The 14,863-nt window shown below is 25.5% G+C and overlaps 1 protein-coding gene across 1 annotated transcript in view; it reads left to right on the top strand.

Annotated features, from left to right (window-relative positions):
• The window catches only part of LOC100162825 (neurotrimin-like), a 244,680-nt gene extending 234,953 nt beyond the window's left edge, over positions 1 to 9,727 (top strand). Inside the window, exons 9-10 of the mRNA XM_029489793.1 lie at positions 4,311 to 4,388; positions 8,950 to 9,727. Coding sequence (XP_029345653.1) covers positions 4,311 to 4,388; positions 8,950 to 9,080 — 209 coding nt within the window. The 3' untranslated portion in view covers positions 9,081 to 9,727. The remainder of the gene's footprint in view (positions 1 to 4,310; positions 4,389 to 8,949) is intronic.
• Positions 9,728 to 14,863: the final 5,136 nt, after the last annotated feature.

Consider the following 14,863-nt stretch of genomic DNA (forward strand, 5'->3'; position numbering starts at 1 on the left):
AAAATTTTAAATATAGTTTATAAGTACACACACATACACGTACACAACTCACTTAAGTATAGGTACTCAACGCACACTTTCGACACGACATTAATTTTTTTTTTGTTCCGGAGTTTTTACCATTACAGGAATATAGGATTCATTTTTCTGGCGCTGGTAGACAATTTAACAGTTTTTGAAGAACTATTTTTGATTTTTAAGAACAATATAAATAGTATATAATATAGCTTTTTGATTTATATTGTATGCATCTATACATCTATAATATTCTATATAGCTGCCATATACCTACCATAAATATATAATTTAATGATTTGATTAGATTGAAAATGTAATATCATATATTAAAGTTTTGAAACAAAATGTATGAAAATAATATTAAGCTCCGAGATGGAATAATATATTAAAATAAGTAATAACTTAATCGTCTTAAACGATATAATTACGTGACAGCAGAAAGTTTTTCTTCAAATTATACATTTATCGTGGATCTCAATATTGTTAGAACCGTCTTTTTGATTCAAAACTAATTTGAATTAATACTTTACCTACCGTTAATTAGTAATTACGGGATTTTTTGGTATTACAATATAAATTACTATGGTATATTATATTATATAGTCCAAATTCCAACTAATCGAAAAGTTAAATTATTAACACCTTTTAGTCCACCAATAACTTTTAAGTATACCTATCTTTCAAAAATCAATTACCTACCTAAACGAATTTCATTAAATTATAATATAATTAGTAGTAATTAGTAATTACTAGTAGGTAGTATTCCAACACTCTTTTTATTCATTCTTTACTTAACCTACAGGTAGGTACATTTAAACAAATAAGTATTTCATAATGGTCGTGATGTTTTTTTTTTATAATGTTATGACAGTGTACTATATTATTTTTAAATTTTTGTTAAATTATAGACACATAATAATATATAATAGGTATAACATAATATATACAGATCATTTAGTAGCAGTTTTAGTACCCCTACCCGACAATTGACGTCCATAGATAGTTCGACAAATTAACTTTATATATTTTGAGGAATAGCATTTTTAAACGGTCGATGTTTCGTTAACTGTTGGAACTATCAATTCAAAATGGGAGCATACTACTTGCGTCCGAAATTATTATCAGAAGGTGAGTTGCGTCCCACAAAAAAAAAAGATTCAAAAAGGTCATAGCCGATTTGCGTTCCAGTACACCTTTTTTTATGACCTAATTGCGTCCCAAAAATATCGATATAATCGATATAAAAATGTAAAAAAAAAGTATAAAAAAAACTATTCTGAGCGAAAACGGTCAGTCAGCCTATGATATTACTAAGTATATTTCAATCCTTAGCTATAAAAGTTGAACGAATATTTTTCAACTTCAGGAGTATATTCAATTTTCACGCTTTTTTTTAAAAAAATTCAAACTTATAAAATTACAAATTCATATGTTTTATATTTTGTCATGGTAGTAATAATAATAATAATAATAATATAAAAATGCATGTTATAATAAATTATCAGTTCAATTAAATTGCAATAATAATAATAATAATAATATAAAAATGTTGATGAACATCTAGTTTCATATAGCTTTTACAGCTTTTATTCGTGCACTTCCATCGAAAATTGGTATTACATAACATTTTATGATATCCGAACTTATAACCATCAATTATTTTAAAACCATTATTCGCGACCAATTTAGAGCTACACATTTTTTCCATACCTTAAAAAAAATCGTATTTCATTAAATTAACTTATTTAATTTTTTTTAATTTGATGAGTGGTTATTTCACAACTATTGGTCTAATAAGACGAATCGTACTGAATAAAAGTAAAATGTGAAAATATAATGCGAGTAAAAAAAAAATTATCGACGTAATTGCTTTATCTTATCGAATCGAACAACCAACAAGTACTCTATAGGTAACTAGACCAATTTCTTTTGATTCTCTTAGTTGGGTTATCAGGGAAGGTTTTAAAAAATGTAGTATTGGTAGTACCTAATATGTTTTAAGCTGTAGGTTAAACTTTTACGTATGAGTTCGACTGTGGGGCGACTTTTAATTTCCTCACATAAGCGGCGAAATCATTTTTTTAGATTTAATAATTGGTATAAGTGGAGGTGAATTTTTTGATTCTTAAATCTGTATATCCATACTCATAGAACTGAGGCTGTCGAAATCATCTTCAACTAGTTCACCTAAGGTGGCATCGAGGTTGTTTGTTATATAGGTATATTGTAAAGACGTAATCCTCTCGTGCATGGACTTTGATTTTGGCAAATGTTTATACATGTACCTTTAGTCTATATACATTCTTAATAGATTAAAATGTTAATAATTTATTCATACAAAACATATAACTTCACAGAATCGTTCTCGTTGGATTAATATATTTATTAAAATTGTACCTCACAATTTTAAGCACTGGTATTTTAATTTTTTTTCTATTGGTGTTTACGACTATGCATTCAAATAATTAATTTATAAATATACATTATACATTAAAAGTATTTGTATAACCTATTTATTACAATTATTACCATTGCAAAAATAATTTAATTTTGTTTGAATAAAGAGTACATTACTAAATTAATATTTATATAATTCGTTTTCTTTAAGTTGTAGATTTGTTTTGACGAGTTTTAATCAAGTTTAAAATTATTACTTTTGTATACTATTGTAAATACATTAATTTATATAACATTATATTTCAAAAAGAAACCTAATAAAATATTTTCCTTTTTTAATTTCCTGTTTTTAACATTGTCACAAATAAAATTGTATGAAATTGAAATAACAACGATTACATTTATTATATATTATATAATCTGTACAATATTGTAATAAATGGATATTTATCGATTTCTTGATACAAAAGTGTATTATATATTATTTTTAAAATGTCAGAATTTATTGTAACCTGTATAAAGAACAATATTTAAATTCAAATTAAAAACATATTGAGTTCAGTTATGTTTTATTATTCTTTAAGTATATGATAAATAATTATAATATTCTACATTTTGAGTTAAAAAACCTATCATAGTACTTGAAAATGTATAATTTAAATGTTTTATAAATACATGCCAATTATACAATTTAAAAATAAATTACTCTTCTTTTCACAATAGGTACTGCATACATTAAGCGTCGTGTACCTACCTATAATTTAAAACAGAAGTGTAATTATATTGACGTACTAATACTTTTATGAAAACAATTGTATAACATTTACTAAAAATTATAATATTGTGGTATATTGACATATTTTACTTCGTGAAAATCAAATATCATGCAGGTTATCTAAATATAGTAAATATATATATTTTTTAAATTTTAAAAGTACATTTATATATTATGAGTTAATATTATGATTAATTACAATTTACAGTTACCACTGAATTGCATAATTTTTATTTTTTTTAAGTATTATTTATCATTATTATTCAGAATACATATAATTGGAAGTACTAACTTATATGGAATAAAGTAAAAAATGTTATATTGTTTAAAAATAAATCTTTGTCAAACATCGATACATAATATTATATTTCACTATTATAGTAAAAATAAAAAAAAATGTTTCAACATAATTTTCTTTGTAGATTTTAAATTTTAACTACTAAAATTTACAAACAGACTATCTGAATTTATGAGCATACTGTGTGCACGATTGAAATCTAATCCTTTACCAGGAATTACACAACATCACAAACGTTTAAATAACGTAGATCGATAAAACAGAACAATGTAGTGTTAAAACCATATAATATAGTGTATACTAGCTAGAATATTGTTAATCCCCGTCATGTGCACTTATAATAATAGGTACCTACGGTGTAATGCTACTATGATAATAATAGTACCTACCTACCCACCATAGATTACTAAGAGTAGTATTAACTGGATATATTTAAAATTATTTTAATTTTTTCAAAATACCTAAAACCGCATAATTTGACCGACGGACCAAGAAATTAGAGCCGTTTAATAGGGGGAATAAAAATATTAAATATGTGTTTTAAAAACGTGTTTTGTCTTGTGAATTGTATTTGACTACAGCCACCATTTCTAATGTAATTTAAGTAAAAATCAAAATATAATTATGATAATATAATAATATTATATATTTATTTATATCATCAAACGTTTTATTGATATCGGTTATCGATATACTGCAGGCAAAAAAAAGTGTTGGTACGGGCATACATTGCATTGCGTTTTTGAATTGGCACGTCCGATTTATGTTATGATGTTGTTTTGCTTATTTATACTAATATTATTGTTTGTTTTTCTTTTACAGACAAGAACCGTAACCGGACCAGAATACGAGCGCAATCGAATGATATTAGAGACTCGGCGTTCTTATCGAAGGACGAAAGTACGTCATAACCGTTTGTGTCGAAATAATGTCGAACCCATAAAATTACATTTCATCTCCCGTGATTTTCGTATTCATCCTATGCGTTCAGTAGGGTACAGAGTGCGCAAAAAAAAGTATAATGCACCAATACTACAATGCGATAATGTTAAGCAAAACGTTTACTGTCTAGGGGAGGTTTCGTTCTGATTGGATTATTGTGCGAGTGCGTCAGACTGTACACAACCAATTTAAAATGCTTAGGTACATCGAGAAGTTAACACAGATTTATTTTTTCATTTTAAGTAAAAATAAAAGAGGGAATAATAAAAACATTATAACGTTTTTTCACTTATTTTGTTTCTTCAACTCTAAATAATAATAATAATAATAATAATAATAATAAAAAAAAAAAAAACAAACAAACAAACACAGCTCATAACTCCTGCTGTAGTCCCGTGTGTCAAACACACTGAGTCGTCAAGAGAAAACTAGAATATAATTTGCAATATAAAGAGCGAAGACCTTAAAAAAAAAGGTTCAGATATAATAACGGTAATAACCTAAACCGAAAGATTCTTATTTTTTTTCCTCGTGTTTATAATTTTTGATTCGCCTGGAGCACACATTTTTCGTACACATAAAAATGAGGCAGTTTGTATTTTTCACTAAAACTTTTAGTAGATACCTCGGTAAAGTTTTCTTTTAAAACAGGCTATTACCGTTTACCGTATTCGAAGAAAGCAAGTTTTATTTTATACTTTTGTATTACTTATTACGTTATTTGAATATATATATATAATAGATATTATATATTCATTACGTACTATTAATGTGATTATAATAATTGTTTGACACAAACAACATTTCATTCATCTGTATCAGTTTGATGTTTTCTGTAATAACTGTTGTGCATAATGTGTACGTTTATCATTTCAGATTTGTGTTAACATAAATTGAAGCATTTAATTGCGCTACTGCTATACGAATAAAATACATAAATGATAGATCCTACTTGATGAGCGTATTAAAATAATAATTCAATATTATTATGTTTTGATAAAATGTATGGTTATATGGAGGAACAATAATTAATTAATCAGTCAGTCGACTTAACTAGGTACCTATAGAGAATTTTAAATTTAGTTACCACAATAATGGAATAATTGCATATTATTACATCAATATTACAATCAACTAATAAACAAGAAAAAAAATCATTTTTCATGCCAAAAACAGAATATTTATCGTGATTCAAAAGCTACAAACATATTATTATTTTAGTTTACACAATTTAAGAATTATTAAACTTCAACTTAATAAAACTTGTATTTTTTACATATCTATTATTATTATATTAAATCCAATTTAACTTACATTTCGTTTTAGGATACTGCGTGGACAAATTTTCAATTTATAAAATATTATAATCTTATAATGAATATTTGATTTTGAATTTTCACCTTTACAATGATTGATTGATGACACATGGTTTAAGTTTAAAAGTTAATTACCTATTCAAATAGGTATAGTATAATGTAGATAATGTTTTGTCCATAAGCCACAAACTTTACTTGGCTCCTGGTGAGTCCACATATCATATGAAGCAATTTTGTTTGAACCTATAAGCGTGTTTTCACTTTACTGACCTTAAAACCATATGAATATGTGATAATATTGACCACTCAAACACACGGAATTCTGACTACTCCTTTGTGATAATAATCAACCAGCCATGAAACTCAAGTCACCAATGACATTTAGAACAATCAGGACTCTGAACAATGAATTATCTTGGGTCTGAATAAATATAGGTGCTACACTCCGTAATCTATTTTAATCTTGAAATGGGTAATTTATGGTATCGTTCCTTAATTTATATGATGAAGAATAATACGATGAATACATTATAGTGTCATGTGTATTATAATATCTCTACCTAAACGTTTTATACTGTCTGGAGTTGATCTTTTACGTATGTTTAATGTTTAAGCCACTCACCTATTTAAAATGTATTTATGACACTGAAGGAATAAATAAAAAACACTATACATCTCATGTAAATGTCTCATCTGTTATGATAGAAATTCAGTCATTATACTATGAACACTGGAACGAGACTATTTGACGTCAATATATAAAACATTATACATTTTTGAGTACCTATATATTGTTATAAGTGAACAACTTGCATTTTTATTTCATATCCAATGACATGATTGTTATATGCAATATATATAATTGAATTCAGAATCAGTGAAGGAATAATACTATAATAATATGATGCGTTTTGATAATGTTTTACGACTGCGCATAAACAATAATAAATAATACTATAACATAAATAAAAATTAATCAGTAATTTTTACCGAAAATCGTCCTGTAAAATATTTTAGTTCAATCAAAATATTTGTTATTTTATATTAGGTAATTATTATTAAACCAATTATATTTATAATAGGATTCTCATTCAAAAAATATATTCTAAATAATTTACCTAATATTGTTTTGATTGCTTATGAATATAACAGTATAATATAAAATCATTAATGTTTATAATAATAATATTATGCTGCTAAAGTTATGAGTTTATGACCTAATAAATTAATTTGTTTTTCTTTATTTATATTTTGACAATCTGTAATATTGGTTTATAATAGTCAATAAGTGAAAATTATGGTTAGAAATGCACATTGATGTTAGAAGGTGACGTAGTCACCCGTATCAATTATTTAGAAGTTTTCATTTACCTACAGTTTTATTTCACTTTTTACGGCTGGCTGATGTGACATCAACAAAATGTCGACCTTTATTAACCCATGACCGTACGTACTTTTGCGGTTGGTTCTGTGTTAGAGGTGGTCCCACGCAGCTTATAAATAATATTGCAGCAACAGTTTGTACATTTAGTGAAGTTTTTGGTGAAAAAAAATTATTTATTCATTAATTGCACTAAAATAAAACGGAATGCTAAAATTTACTTTTTTTACCGGAACTGTGTCCCGCACATTTCGTTTCATTCCGAGCGTACTATAGAAATGGAATACTGGAAAGTGTTAGAATATGACGTGTGCTGATCAACAACATATAGGTATGGGTTTTATAGCATGGGAGAAATTATTGCTTCTCGAGGAACACCAAAATTAAAATTATTAATGGTATAATTTGACGCTGAAAATATGTTTTATTAACTGGTACAAAGTAGCGTGTGACGTTGGCTTAAAATTTAAACGCTGGATTTTTATGCTTCAATAAAAAGCATGAAGTACAAAAAGTATGAGCTATGATTTTTTTTTTCTTACAAAAGCATTTCCAGTTTAAAATAAAATAATATATCAATAGGTATAATAACATATTAAAGTCATTTATTACTCTGAAAAAAATAAATCAAAATGTTATTCTCTTCTCTGTACACCTATAGTCACCTAGATAATAATATATACTATATATACCTAAACTCTATAAAGAGAATATTACTAATGGATGACTTCTCCCATCAAGTGGTACATGCAGTGCTCAAATTAGTGGTGGACGCATATGGTCAGAGTACCTCAACTAATTATTCAGAAATTTTGCATACTCCAACTATTATTTTTAAGGGGAACGCACGGGACGCTTCATCGTTCTGTATTTTTATCAAAATACGCGAGATACCATCATAATTTGTCTTATGAATTATCTCATAGCCACGGGTCTATAAATTATTTAATATTAATTAATTATTACTAAACTATAGTAATTTATTTACTTTTATTATCCTTTTGAGTTTGTTGTTATTTATAACTATAATATAATATATAACAATTAATAGGCGCCTACAGTAAAATTACCTATCTCATATTAACTTGTATTTTTTTTTTTTTTAAATTGATTATTTATAAAATATATTTTATAAAAAGTAATTAAAAAAAGTGTGGAGACTATTCACTACTCAATAACGTTTAGTAAGTGACGAAGACGCTCTTTTTTTTTTTTAAAGTAAAAAGAGTTTCTCTACTTTAATTTTGCCAAGTCGAGCACTGATGTACATGTTACAAATTATTAACTGATAATAATTTATTGTACAAATTGTGTGTATACCTATATTGTTTTTCTTTTATAAATAATTTATGATAACTAAAGTTATTTTGAAAAATTATCTATGATATAATCATTTTTCATTATCGGGTCGAGCTACCGAGCCACCGGGTCACTGGCAACTATACCGTTATGATTATTTAATATTGTAGGTAGGCAAATAAAATATTTTTATTTTATTAGGTTCTCATAAATTATAATAATCTCTATACGTCTAGAAACACTTCATATTGGTAGCTCACGCTCTACTGTATCGTTTAAACAATTCAGAACCATCCTTTTCCTTTCAGGTAGTTTATGAGAAGGTATTTACTTTATTTCGATGATTAAAATTATAACAATAATCCTACAATCCAAATTTGAAATACCTTTGATACCTACCTCCTCACAGGTGCATTACACATCATTTCTAATGGCACTGTATTCTATAGTATATTTACAACCACACTGTAAATATTCAATTGTCAACTAAGTACTAACTCACGTGATACGTTTAATTTTGCAGATAACGAATTGCAGACACATTACGACGATGATGGCGAATTTGAAGAATACGATTCCGGATCGCAAACTCACGAACTAGCGTTTTACACAGCGATATTATGTGTAATCGTGTTGGTGTACGGGCACGAGTGATTCGAAAACACTACAAAAAATACGTTGTCCAATAAAATTACGATTTCTAATAATGATAATTTACTTAAACGCATAGATAATATTATTATATAATATGATATGTTGTTAAGTCTGAAATGTTTTTGGTTCTTTCGTGGTTTGATTTTATTTTTCTAGTCCGATTTCTTGGAATAATGTATTGATTACTATATACACTTGAATTTAACTATGTATAGTAGTATTATATTAATAGTTTATATATAAGGATATAATATACAGGGTGATTCTTTTAACAGTAAATATTATGTACTTATTATTTTGAAAAGTATTAACGCTTTAAAAAATTTTTTTTTGCATAATTTGCATTCATTGCAATGCCGTATTTAGACATTTTGTGCCCTGGTGTAAAAAAATTGGTGAAGAATATTCCACTTGAAATATAGGAGATAGATCCTCATGAACTCTTCCGATGGCGAACAAAGTAAAGGATCTATTGGTTTTACAATAATGTGTGATTTTTTAAAAATATTGTATCATAATGTTATGAACCCCTTTTCCCTTCCTGAAGATAAAATTGAGTGTATGCAGCTCGAGCTATGCTTATAATTCATCATATTATAAGTTGTTTCTTTTTTTACATATTTAGGTACTTCTTGGATCATATTATTATATTATTATGAATAAAATAAAAATAAATGTAATAAAACTATATTATAAACTAGCAAATTAATATTATATTTTTTCAATGTACAGTAACATAATATACCTAAATGCTTGTTAATAATTTTAATTAAAACAAATATTGTTTAGAATCTTAATAGTTCAATTTTCGATGAAATTAGGTACCTACTCCAATATTATTTTATTAATTATTAACAATGTTAAGCATTACTTTATCAAGTTTTAATAGGTGGTTTTACATAGGAATTTAAGAATATCAAGTGCATATTTCGAGCTTTATAGTGGAAAGTTAAGAGCATTTTTTAAAAAGCTTATTTCTATTGAATCACAAAAAATTTGGAAAAAAGGAACTATTATTAGGTACCTATATTAATAATTCTCGATCACCGATAGCTATAAATACATGAGTTGTTTAAATTTAAAATATCAATCATCATAATATATTAATATATTATATAGGTATATATTTATTATATTATTAAAATAATTTAAATTTCAAAAGCTTTAATAACTCACAAGTGAACTAACTTTTTACCACAAAATGTTGGACCCTGGGCTGATTTCACCATTCCTACCCTTAAATTCAGCTCTGATAAAACACAATTTTTGAAAAAAATAAAATATTTATTTATTCTTAAGTTTGATTGTTTTGAATAGTAACGTAAATTTTTAATTTCATATTCCTAATCAGAATTTATAAGTAGGTATTTAAAGTATGAATTGGTGAAGTGGAGTTGAGTAACACAGAAGTAGATACCATAAACAATTTTGATGGACTACTTATCAGCTGATCTAAATGTTAAATATTTTTACGACACACAAAAATTAACTTTTAAATTACCAATAAAAAAAAAAAAAATAGAAATAGCAGCTATAATTTTATTTTTCAAAAGTATTGTTTATGAAGTAAAAAAACAATTTTCAAAATCGTTAACACTTTTTGAGATAATGCGTGTTTAATGTTAAAAGAATCATACATACAAAAAAAAAAAATAAAAAATTAGAATTAATTAATAGTAAAATAAATATTGTAGTAAAATTATATTATATTACATTACATTATATTCTGTAATGTTATTATGCAGACGTGTATAATATAGTGTATACATATCATTATAATGTATTTAATATATACATATATAGATATATAATATATATAATATAATATATGTGTATGTATACAATACTTTATACAAAGTGACTCGGTTAGTATTGTTTTAATTTAAAATATGTATATTATAAGAAAATAATATTGTTGTCCATTATCGTAGATTCGTTTTAGTGAATTATTTTTCATACTAGTCCTGTCTATTTTTGCCTGATAAAAATGTGTTGTGTCTTGTGTGCATATCTATATATAAGCATAGGTATACAATTTTATTAGATAACCAAAAAAATTACGCGTTTGTAAAATCACGCTAGCTAAAAAAAAAAGACTGAATGAATGAGTGAGCATCAAGTATATTTTGTATTGTAAACTTGGCTCTCCATTAATAAAATAATAATGAACGTTTAACGAAACTGTCTGTATTATTTTACGACTTTAGATATACGTATGTAACGAACATAAACTTGTACATATCATTTGATGCTATCCATACGGAATTATTTTCAAGTCCGCACTATATTCATTTCATTGTAATATAACGCGATTATGCGCAGTATTAAGTAGGTATACCTACTAATTACTATTATTATAAATTATTAAAATACCTACTATAATATTATCATTACTATTATTGTTTTAACAAAAATAAAAATACGATAATATCATTTGCGAAGTACTTATACTTACAATACTCTAAAATTTCCACTGTACATTCCAAAACTAAGTTATGATAAGGATTTAAGAGAAGTAATTTAAAAATATTTAGTGGTTATTTGATGTTATTTGATGTTATTGCATATTATCTTAAAATCTTAAATAAAATGAACATCTTTATTTTATCGTAATGTAAACGAACATCGGTTTTACATAAAATACATTTGTCTAGTTAAAAAACCACATAATGTTATAATATGTTATGTTAGATACTTAAAAAAAAAATTTAACAAATTGTATACTAGGGACATTTTGTTTATATTTAAAATTAAGACAAGATAATATACCTATTATATAATATTATAGTTTAATATTACATATGTATATACAATATATTATTATATAGGTACTTTATATATGTTTAGTACTGATAAAACATTTTAACATCGTAAAATTAATAATATCTGTGCATTTCATCTGAAATAAATAATAATCCTGTGAGATCTCACAATGCTCACCGGCTTGTGCTTAACTGACACGTTTTTTAATGTATAATTTGATTAAGGACTATTGCTGTTACCAGCTATAATAATTTAAAATGGTTTTATGAAAAACGGAAAGGAGGTAATTATTTCCCGTGTAGTCACGTTTGAGTTTTTAACCAATTACTATTTGATTCAAGTCTATAAATAAAAGTGAATTTAGTGCATTATGAGACTTACGGGGATAAAGAAAATATTTATATAGCCGTTCTACAAAAGCAGATCAAATGTTTTCTTTAGCTGTCTTTTATATAATATTTTCGTTCATGTTATAGACATGGTTCAACATTTCACGTTTTTCTTCGCCGACTCTCCTATCATGCGTATTTCTCTGTAAAATCTTTTAAAATCGTTATTGAAAACTCTAATGGTTTTCGTTTTGATCGTTCGTATAGTATTGTATTATAATAAATTACAATATTGCAAAGGCACTATATACGGCTATACCTACCATCAAAATGAATTAACAGTAACTATAATAATGTTCATTAGCTAATGGTTGATTATTTGTATTTATACTATAATAAACAAATAATAATATATTCCTAATAAAATATTATATTATACGTTTATAACTGTTTTAAAATATTTTCAATCATACTGTGATGTTCCTATACCTATGTTTCAATATAATTTTTATTCGTACCTACCTATATTACAAAAATTTGATTTTGATTTGGTTTGGTACGACACTCAATATTGTATAACCTATACTATATGAAATATATATTAATACAAAATAACAAATAATATTTACTTATATTATAATATTATTAATTATAAATATGTCAATACCTAAGCTACATCGGCCGTCATCAGATGTACCTATATTTATATTTCCTTAATCTTGTACCTACTTAAGTTTATATAATATAATGTGATGATCCGTGTTGTTTGTTTGTTTGTAACAATGTAACATAATATATTAAGATATCTTGTACCTATTTTTTTTTTGTTTTGTTCTAGTTGTATCTAATTCATCAATATTACCTATTATATTATGGGTAGGAATTTGTATAATATGCTTTGAAACGCAAATAATCTCACACTTGATGAAATGAATTGTATAATACTAAACGTGCACATTTGTCCATTGATATAGAAGTAGTAATATTATAAATTATAATAACTACTTTTATGATTATTATTGTGTAATAATATCATCAAAGAATAAATAAAGTAATATTACTATGCACGGAACGAATATTGTGTTCGACCCTATCAATATGTTTGATCATTTCATAAATGTAAAATTGTTTTAGTTATTTCATTGCATGGCTAAAAACTATATTATAGCTGTGTATCTAGGTATTGTATTGTATTTATATATTTGAAAAAGTTGAAAATGTTTACCTATCTGATAAGGAATTTTTTTTAAATATAAACTACACGTCATGTTTCTCTAAACTGTTTTAAAGAAAATTAAATTAATTTATAACATTATGTATACGTAGTAATATATTTTATAGTAAATATAATTGTCTACTTTATGATGTTTATGTGAAGTTAAAAACTCAACAACTCTATTTATAATATAATACAACATTTTACATAAAAATAAATGTTCCGGTATTCTTGTGATTAATTTTAATTTTACAAAGATGTGTGTATTTTGTTATATTTTTATACTTTGTGTCTGTGTTTACACGATTACTTATATCTATAATGCATCATATTCAACTTCAGTATTTTTCTGGTGGGAATGTTAATCTAGTTGGTGCATTCAAAAGGTAAAAATGAAAAACTTACTGTAGTTTTCAGAAGCATCGGGAAAAACAAAAAAAGTTAAGAAAAATTGGAATTTTCACGCAATATTTATCAGTTTTTACAAAATTGATTTGCAGCGAAAAAATAATACACTTACCATAAATTCTGTTTTTTAGATCAAATCGTAAAAAAAAATTACAATTTTGTGTCACCTTATCAGTTATCAGCCCTTCTTATCGCCCTACAAGACTGCTATATAAAATGCAAATAAATGCAATAAAATGCTATACAAATTAGGTATTATCTAAATGAGAGGGAGGCGTGCCCCTCCTCTGCGGGTGGCCTTCCTTGAAACTTCTAAAGTTTATTGTTTACACATTACATATAATGACATTTTCAAATGAATTTTTTTTGGCATTCAGAATCGTTTTTCATATACAAAGATCATCATTGAATTTAAATTTACAAATCTATTAGTCATTGCAGTAACCCCTTCTAGACACCTAGCCCCTAAGTACTGTTCATCAGAATGGTAGCTATTTTGTTGTGGTCTTTTTTACTACTTAATATATAATATGATACAATATTTATATTTACTATTAGATAGGTACAAAAAATGTTCAAACCTAAAATACAATAACATATGAAAGATGCCATCAATACCTATCAATATTTTTCATACCTAATAAAACTAGTCAATACTCAATCCTTGTATACTAAATAGTAAATAATATCCATATATGTATTCCTACTCTATATTTGACTCTACGTTAGACCATTAAACTATTGGTCTCGATAGATACTCATTCCACATTCACTTAGATTCGTAGTTTGGTTCGGTCGTGACTATTGGTTGCAGGCGGTCGGAAAATTATGATTATACTAGTATTTTACATATTTGTTTTTATAGTATATACAATTATAAATTATAACATATAAATCTCGACTCTCTCATGATATACCAAATAAATCATTTTATATTAATGCACTATTTTTATTGTAACTTTGTAAAAATAATTTTAAAATTTTGTTTGTAAATAATAAATATAAGTACCTAATAGTACATACTAAGTAATATTTATTTGAAATAGGTAATTTGTAATAATAATTGT

The sequence above is a fragment of the Acyrthosiphon pisum genome, chromosome A2 (assembly GCF_005508785.2).
Source record: "Acyrthosiphon pisum isolate AL4f chromosome A2, pea_aphid_22Mar2018_4r6ur, whole genome shotgun sequence".
Lineage (NCBI taxonomy): Eukaryota > Metazoa > Arthropoda > Insecta > Hemiptera > Aphididae > Acyrthosiphon > Acyrthosiphon pisum.